The 17,842-nt window shown below is 40.3% G+C and overlaps 2 protein-coding genes across 7 annotated transcripts in view; both read left to right on the forward strand.

The window, feature by feature from the left end:
- Nucleotides 1-4,920, forward strand: part of LOC111658146 (myelin basic protein) — a 51,882-nt gene extending 46,962 nt beyond the window's left edge. The window contains exon 4 of the mRNA XM_023410564.2: nucleotides 714-4,920. Coding sequence (XP_023266332.1) covers nucleotides 714-1,012 — 299 coding nt within the window. The 3' untranslated portion in view covers nucleotides 1,013-4,920. The remainder of the gene's footprint in view (nucleotides 1-713) is intronic.
- mbpb (myelin basic protein b) lies at nucleotides 1,144-17,483 on the forward strand. 6 transcript variants are annotated; one of them, XM_023410567.2, is made up of 7 exons: nucleotides 1,144-1,260; nucleotides 9,886-9,990; nucleotides 10,195-10,221; nucleotides 11,352-11,381; nucleotides 12,658-12,741; nucleotides 12,882-12,900; nucleotides 15,961-17,483. In XM_023410567.2, the coding sequence occupies exons 1-6, from the start codon at nucleotides 1,144-1,146 to the stop codon at nucleotides 12,882-12,884; spliced, it is 366 nt and encodes a 121-aa protein (XP_023266335.1). In that variant the 3' UTR covers nucleotides 12,885-12,900; nucleotides 15,961-17,483. The 6 variants fall into 6 exon arrangements, with proteins under 6 accessions (XP_023266335.1, XP_023266333.1, XP_023266338.1 ...); XM_023410565.2 differs by lacking the exon at nucleotides 12,882-12,900; XM_023410570.2 differs by lacking the exon at nucleotides 11,352-11,381 and having other exon boundaries at nucleotides 12,667-12,741.
- The last annotated feature ends 359 nt before the right edge of the window (nucleotides 17,484-17,842 follow it).

A 17,842-nucleotide genomic window follows, 5' to 3' on the forward strand; every position in this document is an offset into this window, starting at 1 on the left:
AGTGTGTATATTGTTTTAGAGGCAGGAATGCACTGGATGTCCTTTGCTGTGGGAGCTAGCTAGCTTAATGGATGGCTGTCCAGCTGTATTTCAATCTCGATGGAACTAATATACTGGAACACATGGGTGTTTTCTCATGATTGAAGTGAAAAATGAAGCATGATATTGTAGGGAGATGGGATCTTTGCTTTGTGCAGGGTAGACTATGTTACAAAGGTGGTGCAGCCTAAACATGGCAGGCAGATTTATGTGTGTTTCTGTCATTTTTTAGAAGCATCTCCTCCTAAATATGTGTGAACCCACTATTAATTAAAGTACTGCAATAAATCAAGGTGTATAGAAGCACTCTAATGCATTGTGCTCCAGTGAAATTAAGCTGGGATTTGTGAGCACACCTGCTCTAACATTGGTTTGAAGTCTGCACTTAACAAAACAAAAGGTGGTGAAGGTGACCTCAGAGATTTCAGAGCCAAAACAATACTTAGGAAATCAATTAATATTTTTCAGATGCTCACATCTTTAAACTCATGTTGTCACCTTTTCCCGTTCAGCAGGTGAAGTTCATTCTAGTTAAACTGTGAAATGTTAGCTTCGCTGGTCTCTGCTGCAGCAGGAAGGGCACGGCCACGTCAAAAGAGCCCATTGTGCTGCTGTGGTTTGTTGTGTGCCATGCAGGCCCAAGCCCATAGATGACCCTTGTTTTTTCTGCGCAGGCCTGGGTGAGGCAGATGCGAACCAGAACAATGGCTGCGTCTCGGAGAAGCCGGCGGTGACTGACTCCACAGGCGCTGAGGGCCCCCGCCAGCCCTGGACCCCCGCCAGCACAGCTGACCCTGACGCCGCCACACCACGCCCCCACCTGGCCCGCCTCTTCTCCCGAGATGCCCCGGGCCGAGAGGACAACACCTTCAAAGAGCGACCCTCCGAATCGGACGAGCTGCAGACCATCCAGGAGCACAGCGGAACGGCTTCAGAGTGTGGGTCGGATTGCCCCGAACAGGACCTAGAGTAGGCTAGCTTTTTTTCCCTCCCTCTCCTCTCTTTTCTCTTTTCCCTCCTCTGTCCTTCAATCTCTCATTTAAGAGAGAGACAAGAACCCCACATTTGACAAATACAACTCTACTACCAACTACTGCTACCACCATGGCATCTGCAAGCTCCGCACAGACCGCCTTCGGGTTGGGCCGCAGGAAGAAGAACCCCGGCCTCCTGGATCAGATCGGAAAGTTCTTTGGAGGGGACAAGAAGAGGAAGAGCAAGGTGAGGAAGCAAGGAGAGTCGAGATGAAAAAAAAAAAAAAAGAAACACTCGACTTTTCTCTTTGTATCTCAGTTCATTCTGCTGATTCACTCCCAGAACCACTTTTTACTTCAGATTCCTTAGAGAAGAATTTGTTGCATCATATTTGTCATATTGAAACGTGTTGGTTTTATCGTTGTTTTATGGTGACTGACATTGTCCTACGATTCACAGTAACCAGCTGGTTATGAATCGACACAGGATGATGACTTTGGGTGGAGTTTGTTTTATTTAGATTTTTTATTTTCTTTTTTTATTATGAAGAGGCTGTGATTTTGAATCATTAACGAGTCGTTTCTATATTGTTTCTGTTTTTCTTTTGTTTGAATGGTACTGACATTAGTAGCATTTTTCTCTTTTGTTAAATTTAATATATCTGTCGTAGATGTGAAATGGTGGAATTGTTCACTTGTTGCTGCCGTAATGGAGTTTGCTTACTCGAACGTTTGACAAACTGGAGTTGAGAACAGCTGTGTTTCAGCTCAGGTACTTCCCTAAATGATGATGATGATGATGATGTTGTGAGAGATTGGGAATTGATCCCCGTATCAATAAAACATAGTACTGGTACATTTTATGGATTTTTTCAGAGGCATTGGTTTCTCTACAGAGAGTTAATGCTGCTTCCAGGAAAGTTGATTTCTTTTACTCGGGGTTAATTTCTTAAACATTCACGATAGGTCAGCCACAGGGAGGTACTTCACTACAGTCTGCACGGTGCAGCAGTCTGCTAAGTCACTTTCAAACTTAATGATTATGCTATAAATGATCAAAGAGATAGAAGATGTATATTAATATAGAGTAGGAGCACATTATCATCCCCAGTTTGGGAATATATACAGGAGGCATCCTATAAAGTCAGAACAGGCTTATCTTATCTTGCAGACAGGTGATTATGAGGCATTTGAGCCTGCAGTGCTTTTTAATTAGCTCTAGTGTTGTCAGGATACCGGACTTTTGCCCATTAGTAATTATGAAAGATCACTGATCAGCTCTACTTTGTCAAAACAAAACAAAAGTCGGCTCACTGTCAGTCTTTACTGTGGTAGTGAAAGCTCTGTTTGTACTCCTGGCGCCAGTTTGCCCACCACACCACCTCAGACAGACTGGGATCCGCTTCTAGTCACGATGGACCGCTTGGCACTGTTGCCATGGCTATTAAGAACCAGACTGCAGCTCTGCTGGTTCCACATCTTTTCAGCCCATGGGCCATTCACTCACAGCGATGCCCTCTGGAGGCGGTGTTGAAATGGAAATTTGGGCTCCGGCACCAAATGCGGTGCAAATGTTCCACATTGAACATGCATCGTTATCCTGACAACACTGCGGCAACAAGCTGAGGCTAAAGGCCAAAGCCTCTCGTAGACATGGCAGTGGTTGGATATGTCCCATCATGAGTCGCATCTGTTCGTATTGACAGCTGCTGTATAACATTAGTGATGATGGCGAACGGAAGGCTACAGTACAGCAAGCTAAATCCTCCTCTGATTATAAGCTTGTTTCTTTTTTGTCCACCTTTTCTAACCCTGCGGAGCGCTAACCAGAGTGCTTTGGCACAGTATTTGCAAAGAAAACAGCATGAACATATGCATTTCCTCCCATGCCTTATGCCAACTCTGAAACGGTGTTCAGTGTAAGATTCAGGATTAAAAAAAAATGATTTTATATATAATGTATGCCACAAATCTTTGCTTTAGCCTGCTGTGCTGATCAGATGTTGTTTTTCATTTGTGAAATGTTACTCTTGAAATGTTCAGGGAAAATGTCAACAGAACAAATCGTGAAGCTTTCATTTTCATTTAACGTCGGGTTAGTGACCAATTTGCTGCAGTATTTGTTTGATTTTTCCACTGTACATTGCTCTCCATATTGATGACAGGTTTGCTAAAAACAGTTGTACAAATATATTTATATATGTATTCACCAAGGGTTTGCCTTCAAATGACGAGTGTTCACTTCTCAAGTAAACGACAGACAGGTTAGCCCCACCTCTGTTGCCTCCAGCAAAAAAAAAAAAACAGCCTGCACTCACTTTCTGCTTCAAACAAAAAATTCATTCATTTTCCATGAAGACAGATCATTTTTAGCTTAATTTCTGATCTACCCTGCCTGTCTGTGTGCACAGATTCACCACAGACATTCTCAATGCATACATCGACTTCTAGGCTACAGTATTAGTGGGAAATATTGTGTCATTGTTTTCTGTTATGGACTATGATATGCATGCTTATTTCAGTAAAGGTAAATTGTTTTAATATTCAGTAGGTGTGGGGCCATTTACCATCTGATCCCCTTGTGTTTTTTATGATTTTTGTCTGATTTATTTTCTTACTTTTCGATCCAAGCCCCGAGTCCGGGCTTTGTGAAAACGTTAAGACATGAGAGGTAATGAGAGATGATGCCAAAAATGACAAACTTGAGTCTCAGGACATGAAACAACTGCAGGGAATCTGCATTTCAATGCTCACAGGTTTTTGATCACTTCAAATTACAAGGGTAGTGATGTGCTAATTGGACGGGAAATTAAGTTTGCACGAGCATTAGGCAAAAGAAGACAGAATATTTTTAAGCCATAACACAGTGAAAACAGTTTATAGTGATTGATTACTCTGAGGAGATGATTATTGCTTTCCTTTATTTCTCATAAAGATTACCATCTAATTGATGTTTGTATTTATTACATGACTATAAAGTAATGAAACAGCTTCACTACTTACTGCTTTAAAGATAACAATAACCTGATGAAATAAACCTCTGCTGCTCCAAGTCTAGACTGAATGGTCAACATCACACTCCACTCGCGTAACACACCCGCTGCTGTGAGAGAGCAGGGACGATAATTACAAACTGTCAAAGTCCCAAATCGCGAGCAGAGTGGGAAAAATAAGTCACTGAGCCACGGCAGTGAAGATATCACATGGCACATGAGTGCACAGTGAACTTGCGTTGGGAGAGCAGGCAGGGGCGGTTGTTAGTGGGCGTTACACACTGTGGCTTCAAAACCTTGCACAAATAGGTTAGAGGAGAGCCTCAGCATTTGACAGTTTGCAGTAGTAGGTTCCAACATTTTTGTTTGTCCTTATGTATGAAAAGACCCAAAATGTAATTGGACTACTTGATTTACTATAAACAGCATTTGTGTGGGAATGATTCTGTCCCAAACGCTTTGATCACTATAAGCAGTTTCCACTGTGTTTTTTAAAGTTATAATTAGCATAGTAATTAGTTGAATAAGACAGTATCAGGCATGTAATGATTGCTGGAGTGATTACTGTATATGAAATCAGGCTTTCGCAGAACAGCTCGCAGTCAAAACCAAAACTTGTGTGATAATGTACTCTAACCCCAGTGTCTTGGATGGAGAGGGTGGTGTCAGCCGTGCTCCCTCCCCCCCATCAGTTACCCCGCCTCAGGTTCACATGTCTTTGACCCAGTCGGAGAGTTTGTTTGAAGCAGCAGTGGATCAGTGACGATCCCTGTTTTTGTAACGCCTTCAACTTTGCAGTGGATACTTGTAACCGTTTGTATCTGTTGTGAACTGTTGTGACCGGTGACCTGTTCCTAACCTGATCCTGTTCTAAGCTTTTTGGATTATTGCTTGATTAAAACTCTTTAACAACACCCTCAGCTCTCTCTTTGTTTTGTTTTAATTCGTGTTCGGCTTGATGTCTCTCTCTCTTTTTCGTTGTTCTTCTGTTGTGAAAGTGTGAGAAATTGTTTTAACTGCTCTGCTAACACCTGCCTCTGATTTTTTGTTACTCCCAATTTTGAGGTGGAGTTGCAATTTTTATGTTTTGGACCCAAACCACAGACAAAGGCCACCAGATGTAAAACACTTCACTTTCAGCATTTATTCTGCGTGCTCTGGCTCTGTGTGCAGACTCAGCCTTTAAGATTATAGACCTTAAGACAAATAAAAGTATTTCACAGTTCAGTCAGTCAGTCACATCAATGCGTAGACTGCAAAACAAAAGGAGTTATCAGAGAGGGTTTAATGAAAACTTTATCTCCATTCGGATAGCACTGAGTAACGGATGACAGGCTTGACTTGTTTGTGTGAGCGTAAAGACAAAGAGAGAATAAAACACCTCCTCTTTTTTTTTTTTTTTTTTTTCCAAATTCTGCGAACACCTCATTGGTTTTGTTTCCTGGAGACAAAAGCAAATTTAAACTAATTTCCACTCAGATTGGAGAGAAGTGTTGCCACATTTGAGCCATTTAAACCACGTCTAAAGAACATGAACAGCAGCGTGTTCGTGCGGATCGCCTCTCCTCTGAGTTCGTCTCAGCAATTGAGACGGCACAGGCTCATTTAAATTTCTGTTTGAGATGCAAAAATGTGCAATTATATTCATCTCTTGGTTAGACCGAGAAACACCCTGGCACCCTGGCACCCTGGCACAGGAGATTATCACGCATTGAAAACAAACACTGTCCAGGAGTTTGGACAGACAGGCATTTTAATTACATTTAAATACAAGCTGCAAATGATTGATACTGCAGAATTAACAGCAGCACTGCTTTATCAGTCACACGAAAGAAGACGGTGCAGCCTCTGTGCGTGCAGCCTCGGAGTTGGAGAAATTAAAAGTGCAAATATCACTCAAGCATTTCATTTGTAGGATTGGGTTATGTGCTACTTAAGGGACCGTATGAAAATCACCGGGGGTGGGGAGGTCTGATTATTCCCTGAAAAAAAAGATGTTGTACTCATTAACTTACTCAAAATGTATTATTATTGGTATAATTACAGCAAAACTAAAAACCTTAGGCTACCTTCCCTCAGGAAAAAAATAACCCTCCTTTTCTAAACTTCTTTTTTGTTGTTCATCACTCCTAAATGACAGCGCAGATAATTGCTTAATTAGCCCCTTTTTTACTTGGTATTTGATCTTGCGGGACACAAGACCTGATTGGCTTTCCCAGGGGTGAACAGCGAGCTGAGGCTGCTGTGTTTGCGTTTCTCCACTGCCTGACAAACTGCTATGTTTGTCAGCCCGATCGATTGGCCCCTCGCTCCCTCTGTACATAAATCTGAGCGAGTACAACTACAGAGGAAAATAAATAAAAAAAACAACTAGTCCTCAGAGTTGAATGCAATTATTATCTCTTTCTTCTGGCTCAGCAAGGGTGCACATGTTGATAGATGTGAAGCACCCTGCAGAGCGTGATGCAGCGAGGGCTGTCATCTGGAACTCTGCTTCCTAACAACCACTGGGGGGCAGAGAGGCTAATTGTGAGTAAATGGATGAATGAATATGTGAGAGAGTGCCGTCTCCTCCCGTTCACCGCTGCAGAGTAGAAATCTGCAGCTCATTTTACAGAAAAAACAGGTATCTTAACTAGTATATTTCGTTATGATGTTCATCCATGAGGGTTTTTCCCTAATGATGAAGATTGAGCGATTCTCAGCCATGAATCTCCCAAGTCTTCCCCCTCTTCGGGATTAATTATTAAGCATCATTCATAATGAAGCAGACTCCTGGCCAGGCAGTGACCTCTATCCTCAAAGGGGCCAGCTGTGATCATTAACCTGCACGAACACCATGTATCTCCGTCTGTGTCCTGAATCCCGATTTCTGGCTTCTCCCTTTTTGGCATCATTATAATTGATTATTTGAAATGTTTATCAGTGTTTGAAGTAATTTCAAAGAAAAGAAAAAAAGCAAATATGCATATTTTGTATTTTGTGTAAATTATTAACTTTCATGAATGATTTTTTTAGTTCAGTCTGCATCCTAAAATAAACCAGCTACAATTCAACCTACTGCCCCTTTTTAAAAGCCAGGAAGTAATTCCCTTTCTTTGTGTTCTGCTATTCATATTCCTTGTTACACAGATAAAAAAAAAATAGAATAAGAACTGGACAAGAGAAACGGCAGCTATTACAAAAAATCTATTTCAGGAAATCCAAAGGACAAGTGTTTGGATACTGGACATGCTGATCTATACACAAATCCACCATGATTGTGTGTGTTTGTGTGTGTGTGTGTGTGTGTGTGTGTGTGTGTGTGAGAGTTGCAGGCAGATGAAAATGAGCTCTTTCATGTCTCCCTGCACCTCCTTTTCTTTCTCTCACGAGCTGAAGCTGAATCGCTTCCCCTCATCAAACGGGGGATCAATGATTGCGACCTCCAACTGAAGCGAAACTTTGAGAAGAAAGTTTAAAAAGCTGAAAATGGCAGCATATCCTCAACGCTTAACCAAAATGGCTTTTCATTTAGCAGCATTTTAATAACAGCTCAGACTTGGCAGAAAGCCTCAGTGTCACTGCTCAAGATTTGAAAGCCATCATCATTAAGAGTACGCCAGCAGCTAATGGAAATCTCATCTGTATTTTTTCCCCCTCCTAAGATGTGTAATATTCATTTGACATTTGGATGCATCTGCTTTAGCAGATTGAATAAGAATCCTCACGAGAGTAGGTTTTTTTTTTTTTGTGTTGTTTTTTTTTTAGCTTTTTCAAATGGAAAAATAAAGTGTTTTAATGCAGGAGAAGAGAAGAGAACACACACAGAGAGGAAACGCAGAAACTCATTCACATCAAAGGGACAAACTGGCTGGAATTGAGACTGCACCAGCCAGAATTCATACAGCGTTATTTGATCTCCTGTTTCTTCTCCCATCTCTACCTCCTTTCTTCTACTTTCCAGCCAAACAAAGGCGCAGCAGTGGCCACCAAGGTTGCTCTATTTTCTCCCTTCCCTTTCATTTTCTTCTTCCATCATGTCAGAAACAGACATGTAGCACATGCAACACACACAGACACGCGCACTTATGCAAGAGGACATCATTAAGGGGTCACGACTGAAGCACAGGGGAAGCTGCAGAGCTTGAATACACATGCAGACAGCAACAACAAGAAAGGACAGATTTAGTCCTATTCAAACAGTTGAAATAATCATTTTACTGTAATACATGTTTTTTCCTTTTGTTATATAAGATATAATAATCCACATGTCCATTTGGGTGGATTGTGCTTCTCTGTATTGCTCTAATTGTTCGACGGTCCATTTTCACAAAACCCCCAAAAAGACGATAAAGGTGGCGCATAATGCAACACAGCGCGTCTACCATGTTGTATAAATGGTGGTGGCGGTGAAAGTTTCCTCCCTTTTGATTACCTGAAGGTTCTTTGATGTGAGATAATGGATGTGAATCATCAATCGCATACCCTCCACCTCCAGCTCTCCACACACACACACACACAAACTCATATAAACACACACACATTTTCCTGTTGCATTAATGGGGTCAGAGAAAGGGATGAATGAGGTAACATTAACTGAAAAGTGGGTGGAAATTAGTTTTTTTTTCTCCCGTGGGCTGCAGGTTGTTGATGGTGTTTGATATTAGAGGAATCATACTTTTCACCTTTAATGTGTCCGTGCTGTTTGCATTAGTTAATAGAGGATTTCTTTTAGTTTTTATTCAGGCCTAAAAGACAGAGGATTTCGATCTTATAAAGCACTCATCTTGACATGGCCTTTGTGAAGCCTGACTTTGAAGCACTTGGCTGCATTGATTTGTATTTTGGAAGATAATTACTCTTCTTTGTTAAGATAAAACGGACAAGAAAATACTGACAATTGTAACTGCTCATTTGTTCCACTTTAATTTGTTTTTAATGACTCGTGACCAAATGTTTTCGACAGTTTGGGATAAGGGTTAATGAGGTGGCACTGTCTGAGACGTGGGGCTGCTGCTGACTGAATGATTGTCTGCGGGTGGGTGGGAGTAAACGGGAGGTTTTTCACAAAGTAAACTCAGCAGAACTAAACATCAAAACGTATTCTTATTCAGAGCTGTTGCATCTCAGCAGCCACTTCTCACTGTGGTAGGAGCAAGTAAAAAGATGGTGGAAACTGACAATCTTCTGTGTAAAAACATTCAAATGAACCAAATTTCTGAGCATGAGTAATCAAAAAGCCAATATCAAAAAAGTTATATTTATATGTTAATTCAATGTACAAAAGTTGCATATTGCTACATTATGTATTAAATCACAATCCGCACCACATTAGCATCTGCTTACTTGAATAACAGTAGGCCATGCGCATGATCTATATAGAAAAAAGTTATTACACAACCTACAAATTAATTCCAAGTTCAATTAAAAAATGAATTATTCTTAACATTTCAGGTAAGTGACCCCTTTTATATGCAACAGTTTTGAGCTGCTGCTGTCTCCCATCAGCCTTTGGCGCTATGGCAACAAGGGATGGTGTGCTTTTGTAAACGGTCCATTAAAGAGTGAATCATTTTGTAATTTTGGTGTTTTTTATTTTCATCATTCAACAGGTAAGTAGAACAAGCAACAAGACAACATATACAAAACTGAGTATTATTTCAGTATTCATTAATTTGATCCCGAGGAGGTGTTATAATAGAAGCAATAATTTCTTGGCTGTAGTAAAAGGACTATGCCTTACTTTATCAGATAAACTATTAATCTTGAATGTAATGTTAAAGATTTTATATGAGCAAGTATCTCAGGGTTTAGAGTTAAAGCCCAAGTAGCTTTAGTAGCGAACATTAAACATGTGTGTCTGTTGTTCCTTTCCTTTCTTTTCATTTCCTTTCCAGGGATCTTTCCGAGGTGCTCTCTCTCCAGGTCCTCAGAAAGCCTCTGCGACTTCCCCACGTAAGCGTGGAGCAGAGAACGCTGTGGTCCATTTCTTCCGCACGATCGTAAGTAATGCTCAGAATGAACTCTCATATCTCTTAAGCGCTCACAGTATCGGAGGTCAGACATCTCTAAGTACATTAGCAGTGCTCTTTCCTTCCAATATTCCTCCATGTTTGTCTCTTTGCTGCTCTGATACTTTTTCCTCTCCTGATTTCTTACTAACTCTATAAAACCTCTCTTTCTCTATGTTATTAACTCTTCTTCAGGTGTCCCCTGCCCCTCCTAAGTCCAGGGTGAGTCTTGTTTACATTGCTACATTTGTATAAGTTAAAATTTAAATTCATATACAAACATAATAGATAACACATATAAATACATAAATAAATAGATGAATGAAGACAGTAAATATAGTAAATATGGAACAATGTCTTTACTTATAGTGTAATCTCTAGACCATTTACCCTCCACCATAAGATATTCATTCATTTTCAAATATTGTAATGATAAATACATTATATTAAAATAAGACAGCAGTTAGATTACTGAAACATCGCTGCGATATCCAGAATGATGGTAGCACATCCTGGTTTAATAATGATCAATAAAAGAAAGTCAATGTGAATGACATTAAACAGATCTTATTTGTAAGACGCTGTTCTCCCACAGTGTTTTATTGACTATTGCAATGCAGCAGTTCTCACGAGATGATGATTTAACACCGGTTTTTGTAGAATTTTGTAACGGTTGGATAGCACCAGGCTAGGAGTTTCCCCTTTTTTGCAGTGTTTATGCTAAGCTAGCTGTAGCTTCACCTACGTATTTCCCACAATGAAGAGCTGTTCATTTAAAACGCTACACTGCATTGTGTTGATTATCTATAATGTACTGTAGGCAAGGGCGTAGGTTTGCATATGGACATGTCCCTACCCATATTTTTATACCTTACTATACTATAATTTACTATACCATATATTTCATATATGAAAATTCAACACACGCACATATATTACATTTGCATATGGGCATTTCTGAATGTAAATTCAGATCTTATATGTCAATAAACCGTTTGGTTGATGACATTAAAAAGCCAATCTCTCCGATGTTGAGACCAAACCTACGCCCTTGACTGTAGGTCTCTGGCTTTGTTGCTTCTGAATGTCACTAAACTTGTGCTCTTTTCAATGTGAGCATCTGCCTTGCTCCTCTCTCCTTTACCCCACATATCTGCCCCCCTTTCCTCTGTTCCTCATCTGCTCCTGCCCCCCCTGTGACCCTGTGACTGTCTCCCCCCCCCCGGACGGACCCTCCCACCTGCCTCCTCTCCTTCCCATCCTGCCTTTGCGATGAGTAAGACACACATTTCTATTTGTCCCCCTCTCTCGTTTACCTCTTGTCCTTGTCTCTTGTCTCTCTGCACGTCCAGTGGAGAGGACTAGCAGCCAAGATAGGCCTGGTAGGTGGTTTGAAACTGCAAAAACACAGAGGTATCATGCCTAATTAAACTGAAGCAAGGGCAAGTGAGGTCATCCTCTCAAACTGCCTTTGAGCGTGACCCCTGTGGCTCCATTTCCATTTTCGTCTCCATCAACCTCTTTAGCCGCCGTCATCTGTCCATACATTAGAGATAACGCCCTCATTTCCTTCCAACTTAAGTCCATTTTCAAATAGGTCATCCCCATTCTGTATCTTTGCAGCCTGACTCATCCACATCATGTGCACATATTGTATATTCATGATAACACAGGCATTATTCTGCTCTTCATTATCCTCGTTTCATCTCAAAATTCCTCTGTGGCTGGCTGAAATGAGGCTGCCTTCTGCTTCATTTGGCGACGTTATCAACACTTAATTTAAGATCTTAGCGAATGTGCATGTGTGTGTGAGAGAGTGCGTGTTTGCTTATTCTGAATCACGAAGCAGCAGAAGCGTACTTGGAGGTAAAAGGTTGAAATGATGTGGACAAAGACTTTGCTAAGGGACTGTATGAAAGTTATCAGCAATCATTTTTATACAGTCCCTAAGTGCTTGTCTAAGGGGATGAACTTAAAATCAATTCCTATATAGATCATTTTCATGCCGATATGATCAAACAGACCTCTGTTTTTTGCTTTTTCCATAGCAACGATATTTTTGAAGCCTTACCAGAATGAACTACATTTGCTCCATGGTATCTGCTGTGAATAAATGAGCTTCCTGAATGTCATAAAGACACAACAGAAACCAGACTCTTCAAAAACTGATTAGCATTGGGTTTTGCATTTGCAAAGTGTCAGCACATGGTCATACTGCTGTAACTTGCAGGTACCAGATGACATGGCCATGAGGGCCATGAACCTTTAATTTTTTAGAAAATCAACTGCTATGCAATGAAATCTTCTCTTCTTTTTATCTAAAATATGCAAACAGGAAAGTTTTCCCCTTTCATAGCAAACTGTGCTGCTTTGTAGCTTTTCTAGCACATGCATAATTCACACAAATGTCCTGTAAAAGTAGGGTGGAATTGGATTGCACCAGAATCGATATCTGGTTTTCCTCCGATACTTTAGGTCTTTTGTAGAGCACACTCCTCCATCACCCCTGAGCACAACCTGGAGAAGGAGGTCTTATATATTATATTCTCTTTACTCATTACTCCCTGAAAAAAACAGGGCTCTCTGTCACATGTCAGTCCCCTGCCAAACATGTCCAAGACTCTTTGAACACCCTGACTCTCTCTCTCCCTCTGCTAGGGCGACCAGAAGTCACAGTCCGCTAAAGGCAAGAAGGCCAGTGCAGGGGATGGCAAAGGCACCCTGACTAGGATCTTCAAAATGGTAAAGAAAAACTGCTTGTCAGACACTTTCCATTTTATTTCCCAGAGGCTTCTCTGCACTTCTCTTTCCCGGAAATGAAATTGCAGAGAAAATGGAACATTTCTCTAATCACTGTCTTGCCCGTTTCTTTTCTGCCTCAGTGATGATATCAGCAGCAGAGTGAGTAACTGATACCTGATGGAGGATAGCTGAGTTTAACTCACTGCACATTTGTTCAACATTGATATGCTTAGAAGACATCTTAACCTCATTATTACTGCAGCAGCAGCAGAATAATAAGAGGCTTTTTGAGACAAGATTGATCATCGTGTGTTCCACAAGCTTTATGCCAGCTCTGATATAATTATGTTGTAGATGGTGGATCCAGCTCTGGTCAGGGTCCAGCAGGGCTATAGCTAACATACTATAACTGCTTTATAGGGAAGGGGTTGCTTATGCACAATATATAATATAACACTATCATGCAATCTCATCATTCACTGCCAAGCACAACAAGCTCCTTCAGGTACTTTGGTGGACGCGCTGGTGGTAGAATACAAAACTGATCATCAGACACACACAGTCCTGTTGTGCTGATATTAAAGATCTGCAGATTTTTTTTTTTTTTACATACTTACTAGATATAACTGTAATAGCAGGGATGACGACAGCAAAGTGTGTTAAACATTTTTCCAAATTTAATATAAAGCAGTTAGCAGTTTGCTAACATGTGCAAGATGTCAGTGCTGTACTTACAGTTTATTCGGCCCAAGAGGGGAAAAAAATACATTAATAAACACTATTTACAACTATATTATGATGTGCTGTAAAGAGTTTTTAATCGTCTATAGTTCAAGTGCTTAAAAATATGAAAGAGAGGATTTAAAATAAACTTGACCTGAACTCCTTGTCAGCATCACATCCTCTAGCTAGTGCTGACTTAGGTCTGTTAGTGGTGAAATAACAGATTCCCTGTCACAGAAAAAGTGTGTTTGTCTGTACTGAGGAAGTGACTTTGGTATCAGTTTTTGGTCAAAAAGGAATTGCACAACATTTAAAAAAATAAATAAATAAAAATCTGCTATCAAGTAACTCTAGAAGTTTCCCGTTCCCTGTTATGACTAAGTGAAGTTTGGTTCTCCCACTCGAGTTTCAGGATATTCAATGTGATACTGATACTGAACACTTACCCAGCTTTTCAGCCTTGGTACATATTTATTAGCACTTAGTTTAGACTGCCATATTCATAACTGCTTGATTTTCCAATTTACAGAGAAGCTCCTTATTAGTTGATTTATTTTTCATATGTCATGAAAGGCAGCGGTGGCTTTCATGCTCTGCCAGTTTTTCAGGTTTTAATTAGCCAACCACTCTCACTGTAGGCCTATCCTAGATTAGTTGGTATAACAGTTACTAAAGGTGATGAGAAATTCAAATTTCCCTGGGGCTGCATCCTCAGCTGTAGTGGCTAAATTGTTGTCACGAAGCTAAAAGAGAGTAAACAGCTCTGGAGATGAAGAACTTCTGGGATGCTCATTTCAAATCTCCCTGATACGACTAATTAGCACTGACTCAGTGCCATCACACCACCACTTCCATTTCTTCTGCACATAGATGGCACAGTGCAAATGGAAATGAGCATAATGCCATAGTCACTTTTAATTAATGTTTCACACTTTGTTTTTATTCAGAGTCTGCTTTGAGTTTAAGATTTAAATCTAAGTGCGGCTGCTGTATATTGACTTTTTCTCTTTCATGACAGATAATGAATTTCAGCTGGGATGGCTATAAGAATAGCTTAGAACAAAAGCTCAGTCCTCAGCCTTCATTTTATCAGGAGGAGTAAAAAGCTTCTCACAATATGGATTATCTTCTTAAGCAATCCATAAAGATTTGTCTCATTTGTATAATCTTTCCCCCTTTCAGAGTGCTCTACTCTTCTTACGTTTTCAACTGAATGAGAGAGTGGGAAGGAAAAAGAATAATATAGTTTCAGAGACGGCTTTGTAATTAACACAGAATATGTGATCTGGAACTTTGGGAACAAAAAACAAATGGGAAACTGGGAGGTTTTCCTCTGAATGAATGAAATGCCTAAAACCTCAAGGAAACACATTAACGGGATCTGTGAAGCAATATGTAATAACCTGTGGTCAGGGGATAAGATGCAACCTTAATTCCAACTCTCAAACAAAACAAATACATAAGTAGAAAGAAAAAAGTGAATCAGACTTTTTAAATCAAATTTTTTGAAATACTGAGGAATAGCCTACTGAGTCAAAATTTGATTTTTTTGAGTCAGAATTTTCTCCTTTTTTTCTACACGTCATAAGATTGACTTAGTTTATCACATTTTCACCTATTTTCTCATAACGTTGTTTTACTCTCTGATAAATGTGACTTTATTTCTCAACATTTTGACCTCGACTGCACACTTTTCACTTACTGTCTTTTGACCTTTGACTAAATTTGACTTAATATTCTATAATTAGGCTTATTTGTGCATAATTTTGACTTCAAATGTCACAATTTTGACATAGTATCTCATAGTTTTTGACTATTGTCCCAGAATTCTCCACATTTTCACTTTGTGTCTTACAAGTCTAGATTTAGTCTCATTGTTTTATTTTTACAATTCCCAACATTTCTTTTATGTTTTGTTCTCCTGGTAGAAATCATCTTCTACACTCATGCATCATTACAAGCCGGAAAAATGCCCACAAGGATGGCTTACTAACCTGCTCATTTCTCACTTTACAGGACTACTCTGACATTTCAGTCTTAAGCCCTTCTCTCATTATTCCGGAGCAGAACCTATTACAGCTAAAGTTAAAGTTAGTTAATTTAGTGGTGTGTGACTACAACTCTCAGGGCTGATGAAAGAGTTGGCAAAGCCTGATGAAATACTTTCTCTCTTCTTCAAATACAACTTTTCTCACACAGAAAGTGACAGGTTTGGCAGAGAGCTACTCTTTTTAAATGGGTGATGACTCATAATGGTCGTCATCAGTGGTGAAGAAATTTATTGGCTACAATTACCTATTACTTAATATAGTTTTTGTGAGTTTGCCAAGTGTTGGCAAGGGCCCCGAGACAGAGGTGAATCCTCTCATCACAGACTGAGTGAAATGACTGATGGGCCGGACTCCAGAAACATCAGAGTAGTCCTTTAATGCTGAGGCAGACCTGCAGGGCTGCCACCTCCACACATTCATCACATATGTCTTGTCTGTTACACAGGGAAGCAGGAGTGCTTCTCCAGCCAAACGCTGAGGTCCCTCTCCACACCCCCTTCCAACAGCACGAGGGCAGATGTTCAAGAACACGGGACTAAAGTGGGGGAAAAAAAAGAGGAAGAAAAGGAGGAAATCTTATCACCCCTTACACTCACCTTCCCCTCCGCCTCTAATAACACTCTAATGTTCGCTAAATCCCTCATCTCTCCTGTTCCCGTCCCATCCCTTTGGCTGGTAGATAGCGACACAATCTGTTGCCCCCCCCTCCCCCTTCCCCATCCTCACCCACCCTTGCATGCGTTGTGCTGAGTCTGTGCAGTCATCATCATTGGTGTGAACTGTTTGCTGAAGTTGATCCTGAAGCCGCTCACATGTGCAGCCTGAATGACCCCCTGACCCCTGCCATGGCTCTCTCTCTCTCTCTATCTCTCTCTCTCTCTTCATATATACTTGTGCTTAAGTTTCTGTGGACGTCTCTCATAGTTTCTCTAACAAAAGGTGGCTGAACTGAAGCAGACCTGGAGTTCTCGAAAGCTAAGGCCGGTGCGAGTCCGACTGACTCGACCGTCATTGCCGTTTGCTGATTGGATGAAAAGGCCGGGCTGTTTCTGTTTTAGTAAAGAGCGATTTTCTGTCTCGTCACACTGTCTTTTGTCGTTCCCTCGAACTTTCTCCCCCTGCACCTGAACATAAACCTGTGTTTGAGTTTTGTTTTGTAATAGATTTAACAGATTTTACATTATTATGAGAGCCATTTTGGTCTTTGTGTGTTTTCATTCAACTCTTGTGTCTTAGCTGTAGTTAAGTGTCCTGTCCTGAATGTGATGTTGATCTATGTTTGTCATTAAGGCTGTCTGTGGATTTTGTGGTAAAAGTTAAATTTCTAAACTTTCTAAATCAATTTTCTGCAATAGTCACTGAAAGAAGCAGAGGAGTTTCTAATGCATCTGTAACTAAATTATTTCGTAGTGCACTATTTTCCACTTTTAAAGCCTTCAGACCCTGAATCTGAAACATAAAGCCAGATTCAGACCATTCATCTATGCTTTAGTGTAGTCTCTTCTTTGTCTTTGTATGCACAGCACAGATTCTGTAAATGCCTTTCCTCCTGACTACCAAAAAAACAATGTGCTGTGTTTCCATTTTGTGAATAATAAAAAAAAAAAAAAACAACACAATTTCAAAAAGGTGCTCTGTAACTAACTATGTATTTACAAATTATAAGTTGTTACTTGAGAATGTGCAAAAGTTTTCTGGCACCAAGTCAGTCAAAGAAAAGCTCAGCACTACCACTTGTGCTGTTCCCAACATCCATCTTTCAAAAAGCCGGCATGCGTGATGCGTAGCGTCCATCTCTCCTACTGTTTGTGTGCTTGAGCCTCTTGAGTGCTGTGTAGTGGTTTTTGTTTTTTTTTTTTTCTGAATGGATCCTGTGAATGAATGTAAAGATCCTCCTCATTATTGTATGTGTAATAAAACATGACCAGCCACTTAACTGAGAATAAAAAATAAAAAATTATAAAACCAGCTCTACTTTCTGCCTAGTGAAGTGTGTGCTTTGTCTACCTTGGCCTGATGCAACAGCAAATGACGCACCATTCAAAAAAAAAAAAGAGACTGAAGCAAAGGTAAAAGTTGTTTCACTGGGTGCAAACAAAGCTATGACGGTTTCTTTCATGAAGCCAAAATTCATGACTCACTGGCTAATCATTATTCATGCCAAGCTTTCCAAACTACTCATGACTGGAGCACCATTCAGACTCAAGTATAATCACACAGAGTATATGCATTTTCATGTCATGTTCAAATGATGAAAGCACACAAAGGCTGGATGTGGCACAGAAAATGTGAACGAAACCCACTGGGGGGCAACTTTCAATTCATAT

This window comes from Seriola lalandi, unplaced genomic scaffold (genome assembly GCF_002814215.2).
Source record: "Seriola lalandi dorsalis isolate HSWRI2012SDOR001 ecotype SW California unplaced genomic scaffold, Sedor1 jcf7180002054425, whole genome shotgun sequence".
Taxonomy (NCBI): Eukaryota; Metazoa; Chordata; class Actinopteri; order Carangiformes; family Carangidae; genus Seriola; species Seriola lalandi.

Bases quoted from the DNA above. Each gene is read 5' to 3' on its own strand.
- mbpb (XM_023410565.2), top strand. From the start codon at position 1,144: ATGGCATCTGCAAGCTCCGCACAGACCGCCTTCGGGTTGGGCCGCAGG. The intron at 10,222-11,351 runs GTGAGTCTTGTT...CTGCACGTCCAG, and splicing joins CTGCCCCTCCTAAGTCCAGG to TGGAGAGGACTAGCAGCCAA. The intron at 12,742-15,960 runs GTAAAGAAAAAC...TCTGTTACACAG, and splicing joins TGACTAGGATCTTCAAAATG to GGAAGCAGGAGTGCTTCTCC.